Source organism: Typha angustifolia, chromosome 4, assembly GCF_048772165.1.
Source record: "Typha angustifolia cultivar Huaian chromosome 4, ASM4877216v1, whole genome shotgun sequence".
NCBI lineage: Eukaryota > Viridiplantae > Streptophyta > Magnoliopsida > Poales > Typhaceae > Typha > Typha angustifolia.
In genome coordinates this window covers 4,630,443-4,646,010 of record NC_133242.1, presented here as the reverse complement: position 1 = coordinate 4,646,010, position 15,568 = coordinate 4,630,443, and the positions used below count along the sequence as shown (strand labels likewise).

The 15,568-nt window shown below is 36.5% G+C and overlaps 2 protein-coding genes across 3 annotated transcripts; one reads left to right on the top strand and one right to left on the bottom strand.

Annotated features, from left to right (window-relative positions):
• Window positions 1–518: 518 nt before the first annotated feature.
• LOC140759811 (guanine nucleotide-binding protein subunit gamma 1-like) lies at window positions 519–4,415 on the bottom strand. The gene is made up of 4 exons (XM_073096490.1): window positions 3,996–4,415; window positions 1,122–1,174; window positions 987–1,031; window positions 519–886 (listed from the first exon to the last, which is right to left on the bottom strand). Exons 1-4 carry the CDS (start codon window positions 4,131–4,133, stop codon window positions 805–807), a joined length of 318 nt encoding a protein of 105 aa, XP_072952591.1. The 5' UTR covers window positions 4,134–4,415; the 3' UTR covers window positions 519–804.
• A 4,789-nt stretch (window positions 4,416–9,204) lies between these two features.
• LOC140759015 (protein RMD5 homolog) lies at window positions 9,205–14,404 on the top strand. Of its 2 annotated transcripts, XM_073095463.1 has the most exons (3): window positions 9,205–9,359; window positions 10,190–10,298; window positions 12,931–14,404. In XM_073095463.1, the coding sequence occupies exon 3, from the start codon at window positions 12,966–12,968 to the stop codon at window positions 14,124–14,126; it is 1,161 nt and encodes a 386-aa protein (XP_072951564.1). In that variant the 5' UTR covers window positions 9,205–9,359; window positions 10,190–10,298; window positions 12,931–12,965; the 3' UTR covers window positions 14,127–14,404. The 2 variants fall into 2 exon arrangements, with proteins under 2 accessions (XP_072951564.1, XP_072951565.1); XM_073095464.1 differs by lacking the exon at window positions 10,190–10,298.
• The last annotated feature ends 1,164 nt before the right edge of the window (window positions 14,405–15,568 follow it).

Genomic DNA, 15,568 nt, shown 5'->3' with positions numbered 1-15,568 from the left:
TCGGATACGGATTCGGATACAGGTCGTATAAATTTTTCGGATTCGGATACGGATATCGGATATCCGTTTACCCACATATTTTTTTAAATGATTTACAGTTTTTAGTTTGCTTATTTAAATAGTAAGTATTAATATTATTACTAATAATACATTATATATTATTTATAGAGATTAATTTCTCTAATTTTATATATTTGACATACAAAAAAATTATTTGTTGTAAAACTCTTAATAATTTTGTGTTAATTATATTTAAATAAAATATTATAATTATTTTAATTTTAATTAATATCCGTTTAAGATCCGATTCTTTATCCGAAAATTATCCGTATCCGTTTAGTTAGGATATGGTTTTAAATTTTGCTATCCGTCCAATATCCGTATTCGAATCCGTATCCGAACTAAAAATACGAATCCGGATATTGGTTGAACACTATCCGATCCGTTTTCACCCCTAATTGTGGCAGATAGAGAAATTGACTGAGCAAAGAACAGTCAGGAGGTTTGCAATGGCCCTGTATAGTTCACCTACATAGCATTAAGAACCATGAGTATTGAGTAGAAGCTCTAGAAAAGAGTATTTTGTGTACAAGCCATCCCTTTGTCATTGTTTTTCACCACTTTTTTTCACTGTAACGCTGGAAACCAATCCATGATAAAAATCATGTTTATCCTTTGAGAAGCTTAAAAAGAATTTGAATTGTGGCATCAAGAGAAATCCTCTCTTGGCGCATCTTTTGTTCGACAATTGCATTGAACACTATGGAACTATTATTATACACTGGTGGTCTCTCTCACTGTGAATCACAGTATCCGGCATTTGCATCCATGCTCCTTGGGTCCTTCAAACCACCTGTCCCAAGATTGATTTGCAGGTCCAGTAGTTCTGCCATGACAGAAAGAAACAAGTGAAGTTGAGGAAGTGAAGAGTTATACTATTATATCTATAAAGGGAAGAAATAAGAGGAGAAGATTCTTTTGATTACACTGGGAGAAAAGGGTCTGGCCTGCTTTCTACTTTACGAAGGAATCTGATTTAAATGCCAAGTAGAACGTCAGTTTCGACATTATCGATTATGTTTAGCAATAAAGCAACAACCAAGTTTCATATATGTACATACTCTTCTAACGCTGCAGAAACCTTTTCCGTCTTATCAAGCTCCTGCAGTTCTTGCTGTATATTACCAATTTCACAAAAATGTTGAGATACTTGAAACAATAAGTTCAAAATAATGTCTAAAATACACAATGGATCATTATGTTCAGCTACATTTTAGAAGAACTAAATTGAGAGATCTTCAATCACAATACATTTGCCTCTTATCATCTAACTTACTCGCATATACCAATGAGATTGAGTCATGAAATCACATTTATAAATGATCCAATAAGCCAACTCTTTAGGGATCATAATTCGTAACAGCATTAAGAAAAATGTCTATTTCAATACATGCAAGAGTACTTTTTTTTTGGTTGAGGAATTTAATACATGCAAGAGCTGTCTGAGTATCTGCACCATTCGAGTGAACATTTCATAATCTGAATTTGATTACTCAAAAGAGGCTACCATGTTTCCACACTGAATCATGTCACATGAAAGTTGATATCAGGATGAGGTGAGATATCAGTTGAGCTGAAAGCCATGGTTTACAGTTTATCTCCGTTTGTCAGTTTAAACCCGTATGTATGATAAATGACCCAACCAAGGAATTCCAGAATTTAGATTTCTACTAAATTGGACCTAATAATGCTAGAATAAGGAAGACTGTTGATTGCATATTGGCATAATGGCTTTATTTGGACCGAATTTTTGTAACTATGACAGATACTATAAGGAAGCCATTTTCTCTAGAGATACCATCAGCAATTGGAACAAGGTTGATGATATGTGATGAAACCTACAAGCTAAGACAGTCTCCCAAATACATATAATGCTATTAGTTACATGTACTTTACTGCTAAAATTATAGGAACCAAAATTGGTGAATCTGCACAAGGCAGCAAATTATGTATTGTTCCTACGGGATTGCAGGATTGCATTTCACAAGGAGTTGCATCTTTCTCATTCATCATAGAGTTTCCATGTCCAGAGGAGCTCACAGAGAATTGATCCAATGATGAGGTATAACTCCACTGGGCAAATAGCCTTATGGTTAACATAATAAGCCCATATATGATCTGACTTTGCTAAAGCTAAGATCTTGCCCTCAACATCTATGTGACCTCTGAACAGCACCTAGTACAAAAAGTTTGTTCATAGCATTCTCAAAATATTGCCTTCTAGTGGACCAACTTCTTTTATCCAGACAGACTAAAACAGAGATCATATCAATTGGTCGGTCATTGCCGGAAGAATCAAATATGTTTGCCTTGTACTTTGTACTTTCTGCTTTGGAAAATTGGAACACAAGACCTGGGAAAGAGCTTCTTTCCCTTAGAGAAAAACCCTTTTGCACCTCTTGAAGGAAAATAAGAAATGTTAATAATGATCAAATTCACTTCTATTTTATTGTAAGTAACATAAGTTACTGGCTCTATGAAAGTATAAGAAACTAGACATAAGATCCAGAAATCCCCAGAGATATTAACTCTGAAAGTATTTGTCTGTTTATTGGAATTAAATGTAGTCAATGAGCACCTAGAAGTTCTTGGATAGCTTCTCTATAATCTAACTGCATAGTATGTTTCAAAATGATGAATGTAGACTGATACACCTCAATTCTGAAAAAAAGTTGATTGGCTGAAACTATACAAGGGCATCTATGTTTTTTAAATAGAATTTTCTTTTTGTAGAAAATGAAACTCTTAACAGTTGAAAAGCATTATCTGATGCAAATTTGGACTCCTTGACATTAATGGTTATCAGAAATCGGAAAGTCATATATTGATTCACTTTTGTTCTAGTGAAGAACTTGATCCAATTTTTCATGGTTGACACTATAAGACTAACTGATCATAGAAGTTTATCAATCCTTGCATGGAGCCTCCAATTTGTGTATGTACTCCAGCTGAGCCCTTTTTGGGGGAAAGATTTGGCAGAAGAGGTCAACTTTTTATCCTTTATCATGATGTGATATCACACTCATATCTTTTATTGATTCCTACATAGCTAGCTATATCACTATCAAAAACAATTACATTCTTTAAGTGTTATACTTGTATGGTCAATGAAAGATGGTCACATAGTTTCATGTATAGCAAGCCCTAAGTTTTAATAAGATAGCGTTAAACTAAGCTTTGGATGTTAAATTCACCATTGGTAATATATAATACTTACTACAAAAGAGAAAAAACTACTGGCAAGAAAAAACTGACCTTCAAACTTGAAACAAAAGGTGCAAGCACTATTGCTTTTTTTTTTTTTTCTGACTGTCTAAATACTGACAAGCGACTGTATCAGCAAAACAAAACTAGCACAACTTTATGCTTCAGGAACTCAAATTTGATCATTGAGTCACCAAAACTATAGCTACTCTAAGTTAGTAAGCAATTTTACTGTCTCAGGAAATTCTGCTTCTGTTCATCAACACAAATTAATCCAAAACTTGAATATTCTCATTGCTCATTAGCCATAATATAAGGCATCTTAGAGAAAGGAAATTCTACTTCTACTGAAGCATATAATCACTAATTAATATCAAAACAAAGTATGAGGCAAAAATCTAAACGAGCAACTAAAACAATCTAAATTGATCCTAAGCCCAAGTTCCTCGTCACTTCAAGTAGTCCAAAATTTAACCTTTGAACTTCCGAAACATTCTACATTCCATCAACAACCTCACCCCTTGAATATAGACTCATAATACGTCAACCCACACCTCCATCAGCTCAACCGGGACACCAAGGTCAAACCTCTCCCCCTCACAATCCTAGCAACGAAATTTATCTCCTTAATACCACCTACCTCACGATTCATTCCAAATAAAGAAAGATTCCTTCTTTCCTAGTGAATCGAACAGAAAGAGACTAAAAGAGAGGGAAGGGGAGACGGCGACCTCGAGAAACCGAGCTTCTTGCTCGAAACGCTTGACCTCGGCTTGGATCCGGTGCTTCCCCTTGATGTCCCCCGTTTCGGGCAAGTTGCCGCCATCCAATTCGACGGACGAGGAGGCTTTGATCCGATTAGCCTGCATCCCTCGACCGTCGGATCGGTGATCAAATGCCAAGGAGCTCGAAGACGAATCCGAGGACTACGGCAGCACAGGGGGTGGGTGGGTGGGGGAGATCGCGGCTGGTCCACCTCAGGGGGCCACGTCTCTTTCTGGTCCTCTGGATTCGGATCCCGTCGCCATTAGAAACACGAACAATTTTCAAGAGGAGAGAGGCCGAGCAGAGATCAAGAGGAAGCGAATTCGTAGTTGGAGTCTTGGAGACTTCTTTATTTACTCATTTATATTTCTCCCTTTCTGCTACTCGGAAAGTTAGTTCTTCTTTTTTTCTCGGATAAAATAATAAGAAAAAGTTTGGATTGCGGAAAGGAGGGATAGTTACGACCGGTCATAGGTGGGGCCCGGTTGGCAAAAGAGGAATATTTGCACCGTTGGAAAGGAATTTTTAAGTTTCTTTTTTACTATTTTAAAGTCTAATTTACTCTAATTTCTGCATTAATTATATTATTATCTCAAAATTTTTAAATATAAGTCAACTATTGAAAAAAATTATATAGAAATAGATAAATCAAAAGGTGATTTTATATGAATTTTTTTTTCTAAGACTTTAGTAATTTTCTATATAAATCGCTGATTGAAATAGTAATTTTAATTTTAGAATATATTTGATGTGAAATCGGGTTAGATCGGATCATTGAGTCTAATTATCTTATTTGGTTACTTGGTTTAGTTAGAGTCTATGATTTTATTTAATTAGCTAAATTCAGCTTTATGCTGTTTTGGGAAAATATTTGTAGAATATTCTACACATATCCAAATAATATCAAACCAATTTGATAAGGTCGCCAACCTCAATATCTACAACTTTGATATTCTCACCTCCTTTCTTCAACCGCCCAAGTCTTTGGTTGGCCTCTTCCAGCCTCTAACCATTCTCTTCTACAACAACTTCTCCTCCCTTCACACCAAGATTAAACCTAGTATCCATCTAGCCATTAAAGGGCTATCTAGTTAGGATCTAAGTTTCAAAACCATTACGGATCGGATTAGGCCTGTTCGTAACAATATTAGACTCGTAAAGTATTTTTTGGGCAGACTAGTTCAGTCGAAAACTTGCCGGAAAGATATATTTTTACTTTTTTTTTTATGAAATTAAACTTCTAAATTATGACTTTTTATCTTATTAAAAACATTTGAAATATTTCTCTCCATAGTTATTCATTAGTTTTTTTATTAAAAAATTAATCCCTGTGAGTGTTTACGTGATTAATTTTAAATTTTTTTGAACTATCTTACTCTTATTTCGGAGGAAGAAAGCATATAAAACTAACTATAAAATAGTTATTTGATATTTTTATATCAAAGGAAGAGAAGTTTTTATATAATTTAGATAATTAATGTGTATTAAATTAGGTACTTGGTGTACCTTAGTTGTAAGCTAAAATGAATTTTACTGACTAGGATGACTTGCTATGTTTGTAATATAAAGATTATTGTTTTTAGAAAATTAATACCCAACATCTTAATATATCTAAATTGAGCTTATATTTTTATAAAATATTTATATAACACATCCAGTCGAGATAATTCTCACACTGTTACTTATTTAGTAATGACATATATAAAACTTCTGCCTAACCTAAATCTGCACTCTCAGATTGAGATTTAATGAGGCATCATCCGATGCAGATCAATATAGACACACTATCTGATACACACCAACGCATTGATTGTATGTATTCGATAATCAAAACCGTACCAACTTAAATCTTGAGACCATCATTGTATTTGGTTTTGTATCATTGGATGCATACAATAATGCAACAGCGCACATATAAACTGGCCTCATCTCATCTAAGATTAAAGGCGAGCAAGAAAAATGCACAGTTATATCATGCACTCGAAGAAGAAGAAAAATAAATGCATATTAAATATTTTGTCAAAAAAAAAGGTTAATCTTGAAGGAGTATACTTTCTATTATTGTTAAATGAAGCTGAGATATATTTTACAAATATTTTATAAAATAAAGGGTGTAATTTATAAATATTAAGAATACATGACCTAGAGATAGAGATAGGGTGTTAAATACAAAATTTCTTTCTTCCCATAGTTGGTATTATTAGTAGGACTACTTATGACCAAGCTTGGGTTGAAAGCAAATTCAAATTCAAATTCAAATTAATCTTTGAATCAATCTTAGCTCAATCTTTATTCAATTTGTTTCAAGCTCACGTTTGGCTTGAGTTGAGTACAATTGAAAGTTAATTTAAATCAACCTTGAATTTGTCTACTAATTCTAAGGCAATCCAGCTTGGATAATTTTGAAAGTTTTTAAATTATACCCTATATTTTAGTAATTTTATGATCGACTCAATGTCTTTCAGCTATTTCGTATATATTTCTATCATATCCCTTGTTTTTATTTATAATTTTATATTATACCTCGGGTGGACTTAAAACTAATATAGCTCTTTGATCACAAAAAAAAAAAAAGCTAAATGTGGGGTGTTTTTTAAAATTTTCCCTAATTATTTTTACTGCATAAGTACTATAATAAGTTCGTATTTATTTTATGGGGTTTTTTTGTACGTATACCCGTCAAAATCTTCTTATTTATTTGAACATCCCTCCGCATTCACGTGAATACCTTTCAAAACCAACTCCTCCTCATTTATTTATTTATTTATTTATTTATTTTGCATGGATGTGGTTACTTTCTAGTAAACAACTATATGTCAACATTTGAACCATTTAATGGATAACATAACTAAGGTGGCCTTATTTGAGGGGGCAATGTATCAATCTCATAAGAATGGCTCTCTTGCCTCTCTCTTCTAGGTTTTAGTCAAACCCTTATCCTTCTCTTCTAGGTTTTAGTCAAACCCTAATCCTTCTCTTTCTTCTACATCAGATCCATCATTGTCATCTATATTGAGCTCAGTTCATTTTTCTAGTACAAGGGCAAATTATGGTGGAGATCTGGTGATCCAATGGCTCTCTTATTGCGTGGGAGATGCGGCGTTTTTTATAGGGTCCAAGTCTTTCTTTAAGTAAGATTTTAACCGGTTTTAGCAAGCTATCTCACTGCTCTTGTATATTCCATGGGAGTGATAGTTATTGCGTGGGTATAGATTTAGATTTCGGTGTATCTCACTTTGTAGGATATATGATAAATGCGAAGGGTGTGAATTGTTTGGTTATTATTGAGATCTCATTATCTGGATGCCTTTCTAAGTGAGAGTTCTAACACTAAACACTCTTCTTGTTCTTCTTTACCTAATGTAAAAACTCAGAGTATGTGTTTGCTTCCAGTGTTGTTAGAATATAAAATATAAAAACCATAAATCTCTACATTTGGATGTTTCCTCTTGGGCTTGTGGAAAATTAACTTGATCAAAAGGAATTTGGATTAGTGATCCTAAGTGTATTTACTACAGTAAGATGAAAGTGTCCTACATCTGTTTTTCAGATGCCAAAACATGCTGGGAGTTTTGACTTAAGCTAGAGATTGTGGTAGTAATTTCAGAACTCAGAAGTTCTTTTAGCAATATTTAGACCATTGATAGAAGTGAAAAAAGATAACAAAATTATGTATTCATGGCGAGCTTGGTAGGTAGCTTGCATTTGGTGTATTTGTGGGCAGAAATTATGTAATTTTTTAGCCTTTTATATAGTGGTTGTCAGGAAGATTCAATGAGAGAAACAAAACAGTGCTGAAGTTCAAGAAAAAGGAGCAAAATTTGATCCTTGAAGGATCCTAATAGTTGCATGTATTTGATGGATATCTTTTGTTTCCATTGTCTTTGTATATTATTATTATTATTATTATTATTTTACTGTGGAAGTATTCTTCTTCATTTTGGTGGTATCCTGTGTTAGGGTTTTAGTTTCTTTGCTGGCTTAATTTGATGAAACTTTGTACTTGCTGCTTTAGATGGGTATTTACATAAATCAAGGATTTTGAGGGGGTATATTATGAAAAATTATTGCCAAAATGACAAAGAGCCAACCCTCCTTGGATACAAAGTCACTAAGACCTAATCAAGCTTTAGCCAATATACTAAGCCACTTAGTTTAGATTTTAAGCTGTGTATATTGCTCAACTCCATATTACGAACCAAATCTGGAACAATTCGGATATAAAAAATTTATGAAATTTTAGATGGTGGTAGCCTCATGAGAATAGGGTTCTAATAGCTCTAGTTTCATATTAATTGAATGTCCGGATGAAAAGATATAATTAAAATAGTGAAGCAATGTCAGAATTGGGTAGAATGGTAAATATCTGACGTTGCAGCGGTCATCGGCGGGTGGCGGACGACCAAGGGTGGTGGTGGACAGTCGTAGGGTAGAGTAGTTGTTGGAGATGATGGTGGCTATGAGTCAGAAGTAGAATTTAGGTTTATAACTTAGATCTACTCTTAGAAAAATAAAGACGATCTAACAGTTATAATAAAAACGGTAAATGTGAGAGCAAGAAAATAACTAAACTCAATTAATTCTCAATATTTGGATGCTTGGATGATTAAAGCCAACCCCTATATATATATTTCAAGCCGTATGCGTCGTTGAACTTTTCTCTACAATGGGGTTAGAGTTGATCTCATAACTTCTTTAATCATAAGGAATGTATCTACCGACCAACTCTACTAGAGTTTTGAGATATAGGCTGGACAAATGGCCAACCCTCCCTAGATACAGAGACACTAAGGCCCACTGAGTTTTTAGCTGCTTAGTTTAAATTTTAAGCTATATGCTTCGCCGAATAATTGCTTCCTTTGAACTCATGACCTCCTTGGTCATGGGCAAGGTACCAACCGACTCTAGCAGAGTTGGTTGTTGGTTAGTATCATATTTAGGAATGCAAGTGATCAACTCCGTTTTCCCTACTTCCTCAGCTGTAGCAGATCACCTGCATTCCCGGCTGCAGAAAGTCCATGTTTTCAACCTTTCAGCAGATCTAATCCATTCATAAACTGACAACTATTAGGTTGTATAGATATTCCTATAACTACTTTTGTACAAGATCCTACCATTTCTCAGTACCCGATAGCATTATCCATCGTTAGGTTCCACATATCCGACGACGGAAACATTTGGATTACTCGTTTACTGTTTTGGTTCCAGTGCACTTCTTTTTTTTCCTATTTCCAATCCTACCCTCGTCTCTTTCCTTGGAGCTTTCTCGACTCTCCGTCGCCGACCGCCACGTCAGCACCTTCGGCGATCCCCCCCGGGGCTCCGGCAAGGTAAACCCCCCCTACCTTCTTGTCTTTCTTCCCGTGCGCACGCGAAACCCTAACCCTAGACCGTCTATTGATCTCTTCTTGGAACTGGGAGATTGAGGCCCATGGTTGATGTGGATGTGATCCCTGCGGGGATCTATATGGGAAAGTTGGGATCTCTCCTCAGATTGTCCATTTCGAGGTTTCGGCCTTCTTCCAATTGCTTGGATTTCTATTGAATTGCGATTTGTCGTTGGCAAGCTTGATTTTTTTATTTTTTAGGTGGAGAGTTGAGTATGGAATGCTCTCTGACGTCAATGGACCAATAGTTAGGCATGTCGGTTAAGATTTGAGCTGTTAATTAGATGGGGAATGCATGATTAGATCAGTTGTCTGACTGGTTGACAAATTAAAAATTGACAATTTTTGACGAGTTAATCTGGATAGTTTGTGAGAAGAGTCGTAAGTCATGGTATTAACTGTGTGATGTTATAACATCTTGTATCCTCTACAAGAGGAGCTAAATATTTTTGTTGGACTGTGGCTTCATGGGTAACTATGGAGCAAGTAACTTGTTTCTAATATTGGTGTGCCAGTAATTTTCTCATATTCGAATAACCAGTTAGCTAATTTGTGAGATAATTATCAAGGTCATAGGACTTCTTAGTAATTTATGCAAGAGCTTGATTAGCTCAATATTCTTGTACTTAAAAGTTAAAACGTTCTGGAGATAAAAGTGACATGGAAATGTCAGTATGTAGTATGTGTTGATCTTCTTCTGTTGTCTAAAGTATCTAATTGTATATGCATGTTTATTTAGTGTACTGAATTTTGGATGGTCAAAACTTTTGAAGGTTGTGGAGCTCAATTTTATTGAAGGCTTAGGGCACTGAACATGAGTATTGAACATGCCTAGCAACCTACCATCCACCAGAAGTATTGGACTACCTGTATATTTTTAAGGTCAACTCGAAACTTTCACTGTAGTACCATGTATCTCCTTTTATTATCTCCAAACTTTGCCATAAGCTTGTCATAGCTCCGATATCGTCACTTTTGCTAGAAGTTGCATATTTTCATGACATGGTTAAGAAGTTCTATTGAGTTATTGGTTGTGCAGTTTTCGACATCACCTCTGTACTTATCTGTAGCGGTAAAGTGTTAAGGCCTATTTGGCAATATATACTAAAAAGCCTTTCAGAATTTAAGCCTATAGTAATTAATTTTTGCAACTATAGGTTCCTTTAGTGATTTTTTCCCCTTGGGAATTAGTTCAATTTTTGTTTGGGATCTATTTTGGTACTCATAGGTGACTTTGGAAGATGCTAGAAAGGAAAGGGAGAACCACCATGGGAAAAGGGAGGAGGAAGAGGTGGGGTGAAGGGACTTGAGGCAACATCAACTAGGTCTTGGAGAGGCAGTCTTGAGAGGCTACCATCTGTGGGGTGGGGAGGTGCAGTTGGCTGCTGTCTGTGTGGTTGGACAGATTACCAGAGAGGAATGAGGGGAGGAAGAGCAGATGGGGAAGGAAAGGGAGAAGAAGGGAGAGAGGTTGGCTTGGGAGGTATAGTCGTGGTTAGTGGGGTTGTGGTTGGACGGATCGCCAAAGAGGAAAGATTTTGGAGGAGAAGGAGAAGGGGATAAGAAAAGAAAGATGAAGGCTTTGAGTCGATTTGGGAGAGGAAGAGTGAAAGATAGGAAGAAAAGTATTAGGTCAGAGTGGATATTTCTTCCCAAGCAAAGGGCCTTTTCCTACATGAAGTATTTCCTCTAAATTGCTCTCCAAACACCTATTAGGAAAAATAATTCTATCTGCACCTCCTTTCCTATTGGAATGCAAGTTTATTAAAATAGGCCCTTAGTCTTCCACTCATACAGGTCTTATAAGCTTTTCAATTTATATCCTATTTACAACTTTTTTTCACTTGATGTATCATGTTTTGTGACTTTTGTCTAATAATATTGTACATGTTGGATCCACCTAGATTAGTTGATCATTTATCTTTTAAGTTAGGACACCTATGACGTTTTTGTTTACATTTTTTTGCAAAGTAGCTTCTTTCCACTGATCTTGCATTGCTTCCATTTTAATCTCTTAAAGTTGATCCTCACTTTTCATGGCTTCAATATTATCTTCTCTTAGCAAATTTGTATGGCTCCCTCCATTTTTAGTTGTTAGCTTATTAGTCAATTATTATGGCCTCAAATTTAGTGTCACTATTAGATCTCTTAGTCTCTTCTTTAGCCACTTCATGTCTTTCAAAAACCTCTCACTGCTTTTACAATTTTTTCTGGCTTGTAAAATGTACTAATTGTACACTGCTACTAACTTCATCATTTTAAAATCATTTTTTTTCTTGGTTGAAATTTGATGTCAACCCACTCCTTTCAGATTCCAAGATATCTTTATCTTGACTCTCTTGTAATATGATTTTTATTGTATTTCATTTTGTTCTAGAGACTTCTTTTCGCTATTCTTTATTTTTCTTATTCATTAAACTGATGCTAACTACATCTGTTTAAGTTTATCAGATCATGATAAAGCACTTTATTTTTATCATTTGTTCCATCTTGTCCTGGTAAATGATGTTTTTAGTATTGGCAATTTTCTTCTGACTAAATTATTACTCGATACCTATTTTTACTTTCTTATTGAGTGGAGATTCCACATTATGGTAGCTTTAGTTGTTTGAAGGCCTTTATGAAGGCATCCAAAAGTTGATCATTATTCCTACAAGGAAGTTGGGAAAGTCAAAATCGTGAGTTTTTTTTTCAAGTGATATCTATCAAGTACGAATAGTGTCTTTTTTTTTTTTTGAAGCTTTTGAGTTGTTCGGTCCTAAACAAGTACAAATAGTGTCTATTTTTTTTAAGCTTTTGAGTTGTTCAGTCCTAAACAAGTACGAATAGTGTCTATTTGTAGCCATTGGTTCTTGGATGAATTCAGTATTGTTGTACTCCTGTACGCAACTTTTCCTGTCCTTTTCTTGATATATATCTTTCAAGTTACCTTTGTACTGAAACCTGACTAACCTTCATGCACCATAGTTCATATTTTGCATGATAAAGTCATAAAACCTGTTCTGTTGTGAGGTTGCACTGCCATCTCTGCTCAATTCTCGATTGGCTTAAAGGTTGAGAGTATAGAGGCATCATAAATCTATGATCTGTAAGTAGCACCTTCCAGGCATACTGTAGTTAGAGTTCAGTTATTTCTTCTGTTCCTCCAGGAGCACTGCGTGATGGCTATACACATTGTTTTAGGAAAATGGTTGAGTTGGGTCTTAGACTGCAATTCCAGAATCATTAATCCAGTTTTTGATGGTAATCTGAGAGCCTATTCAGTAAGCTTTGAAGAATCACAGGATTACTTCAAGGGATGCACTTGGGTTACACTTGCGCTATACTTGTCTTGTTCAGCATTTTATTGATCTATGGAATCTACAATCTGTTGTTGTTATTGTGTGTGATTTATTGATTTATTCATTATGCAGCCTTGCAATCATGGCTCCCAAATGTTTTATCCTACTATTCTCATACTTCTAATTATGCAAGTATGGATGTTCTCCAACCAACCTAATTCTTTATTGACCAGGCTTATCAGCTGTGCTAGCCGATCTCTGTCATTAAATGGAACTTGATACAATAAAAGATGCATTTGACCGAGTTACCAAGAAACAAAAGATATCATTCTCTAAAACTCAAGAGGTCATAGACCAGATCACAAAAGAAATCGAGCAGGCAATCATGAAAATGCAGACATCCAGCAGTGATGCTGTGGAGTGCTGTGATCAAGTGCCCATTCTTGCAGAACTGAGGACAAAGCTGAATGAGATGGCCCCGATGAGTCAGCTTGAAGGATGTCAGAAGGAACTCAGCATTGGTCTCAGCAAGTATGTCAAGCTCCTGGAGAAGTATTTTAACCCAGATATATCCAAGGCATATAGAAATGTGGAATTTGACAACCATATAATAAACGATATAATTGCGAGTCACTTCTACCGGCAAGGCCTGTTTGATCTTGGTGATTGCTTCATACATGAAGCTCAGGAATCTGATGCCTCAACTTTGAAATCCCCATTTCAAGAGATGTATGGTATTCTTGAAGCAATGAAGACCACGAACCTTGGACCTGCTCTGAGCTGGGCTGCAAAGAACAGCGAACGGCTATCGCAGAAAGGGTCTGGCCTCGAATTGAAACTTCACCACCTGCAGTTTGTGGAGATACTTCAGAATGGAACTAGAGATGAGGCTCTGAAGTATGCAAGGACGTATCTGGCTCCGTTTGCTTCGGTGCACAAGGTCGAGATCCAGAAGCTAATGGCATGTCTTTTATGGGCTGGCCGGCTCGACCAGTCCCCATATGCCGAGTTCATGTCCCCAACGCACTGGGAGAAGCTGGCCGAGGAGCTGACCCAGCAGTTCTGCAGCCTTCTGGGCCAGTCCTACGAGAGTCCACTCAGCGTGGTGATAGCCGCTGGGGTTCAGGGTTTGCCAACGCTGCTGAAGCTGTCGACAGTGATGGCTGCCAAGAAGCAGGAGTGGCAGGCCATGAAGCAGCTGCCAGTCCCTGTGGACCTCGGGAGAGAGTTCCAGTTCCATTCGGTCTTCGTGTGCCCGGTGCTCCGGGAGCAAGGGGGTGATGAAAACCCGCCAATGCTGATGCCGTGTGGGCATGTTCTCTCCAAGCAGTCTATAGTGAAGCTATCGAAAAGCAGCACCCGGCCGTTCAAGTGTCCATATTGCCCGGCGGAGGCAACAGTGTCACAGTGCAGGCAAATCCATTTCTAATGGTTGGTTAGTCTTTGATTCATCTTGTGGGTTGTTTGTATGATAGGTGGTGTCCTAATGTTTGTTTTAGGCCAAAGTTGCGATAATTTCACTGTGATGTTTCTGTCAAGTTTGTTGTATGGAACGTATTCATGTGGTTCTCAGCCTTAAAATACCTTTTGTATGTTAAAAAACTGACTGGTATTTTGTTGAGATCACAAGAGTAATAATTCATCCGTGCGATGTATGTATATGATATGTTCTTGAAAATGAAAGGCATATATGTGTTGAAAAATAATGTTTATTGAACTTGATAAGCATACAAATATATACATATGAAAGCTTAAAAGGTTTTATGTCTACATGTATGTAGATTATCAGTTGATGTAAATTAATACATTAAGATAGATAAGTTTTATGAGAATTTTTTTTTTTAATTTATACAAGTCTTTTTTTTTTTTTTTTTTTTGACGACTTTTATATATTTTGAACCAAAAAATGACATATAATATTTCTTTCTGAAGACCTAACAATTTTCTAAGCAGATTGTTTTTCTCTTTTAAAACTTCAAACTTATACTTGAAAGTCTATTTCCCCTCTCTCTCTCTCTCTCTCTCTCTCTCTCTCCAACCTCCACGTACGTGTGACGAATGACCTAAATGCATGCAGCCACGTGTCAACACGAAAAGAAACTAGACGCAATGACGTGCAAAGCATGCATCAATACTCCCAAAATTTCCTCGATCTCTTCTACTTGGAGATCTCTAAATCTAAAACTTCCTCCATGCAAAAGATTTTTTTATAACAGATGTCTTCTATAACTGCTAACCTCCTTAAATCCTCCATTCCACTTTACTGCTGCTCCTCATCACGTAGCCTTCTCCACCATGCAAACCTAACCCTAATTACCTTCTGCTCCCAGGGTGGTGGTGGTGACACGTCATCGCCGGAGCCTCCTCGGCCGCCACAGTGTGATCCTCCGTACAAGCCCGACGACCTGCCGGGCGTCGACCGGCCGCCGGATTTCTTTCCGCCTCCCGGAGTCGACCCCCCGACGCCGAGGCCCGGCCCGGACATCCCTATGCCGCCACCGGACATCGTGCCGGGAGACCTGCCACCTGAGTTCGACCCGCTGAGGCCGCCGGAGGAGGTCCCGCCGATTACTCCACCGGAAGTTGTGCCACCTATAGTCTATAGTCTGTTGATCTGTTGATCTAAATAAACCTTTTTTTTTTCTAGTAGATTCTATTTTCTTTGTAAAATAACCACAAAAATTAACTTTGTCAAAATAATATGGGCTTAATTTGGCACTTAGAAAGGTTATATTACGATATTTATAAAATAAAATTTAAATTTTTAGATAGAGGAAGTAAACTTCAATTTAATTCAGCTTTATAGTTGTAAAATTATTATATTATTATAAGAAAAATATCAATCCGTACTGTGATTAAATTAGCGTTAAT

Bases quoted from the DNA above. Each gene is read 5' to 3' on its own strand.
- LOC140759811 (XM_073096490.1), bottom strand. From the start codon at position 4,133: ATGCAGGCTAATCGGATCAAAGCCTCCTCGTCCGTCGAATTGGATGGC. The intron at 1,175-3,995 runs GTCGCCGTCTCC...GGTAATATACAG, and splicing joins AAGAAGCTCGGTTTCTCGAG to CAAGAACTGCAGGAGCTTGA. The intron at 887-986 runs GTAATCAAAAGA...CTGTCATGGCAG, and splicing joins CCAGACCCTTTTCTCCCAGT to AACTACTGGACCTGCAAATC.
- LOC140759015 (XM_073095464.1), top strand. From the start codon at position 12,966: ATGGAACTTGATACAATAAAAGATGCATTTGACCGAGTTACCAAGAAA.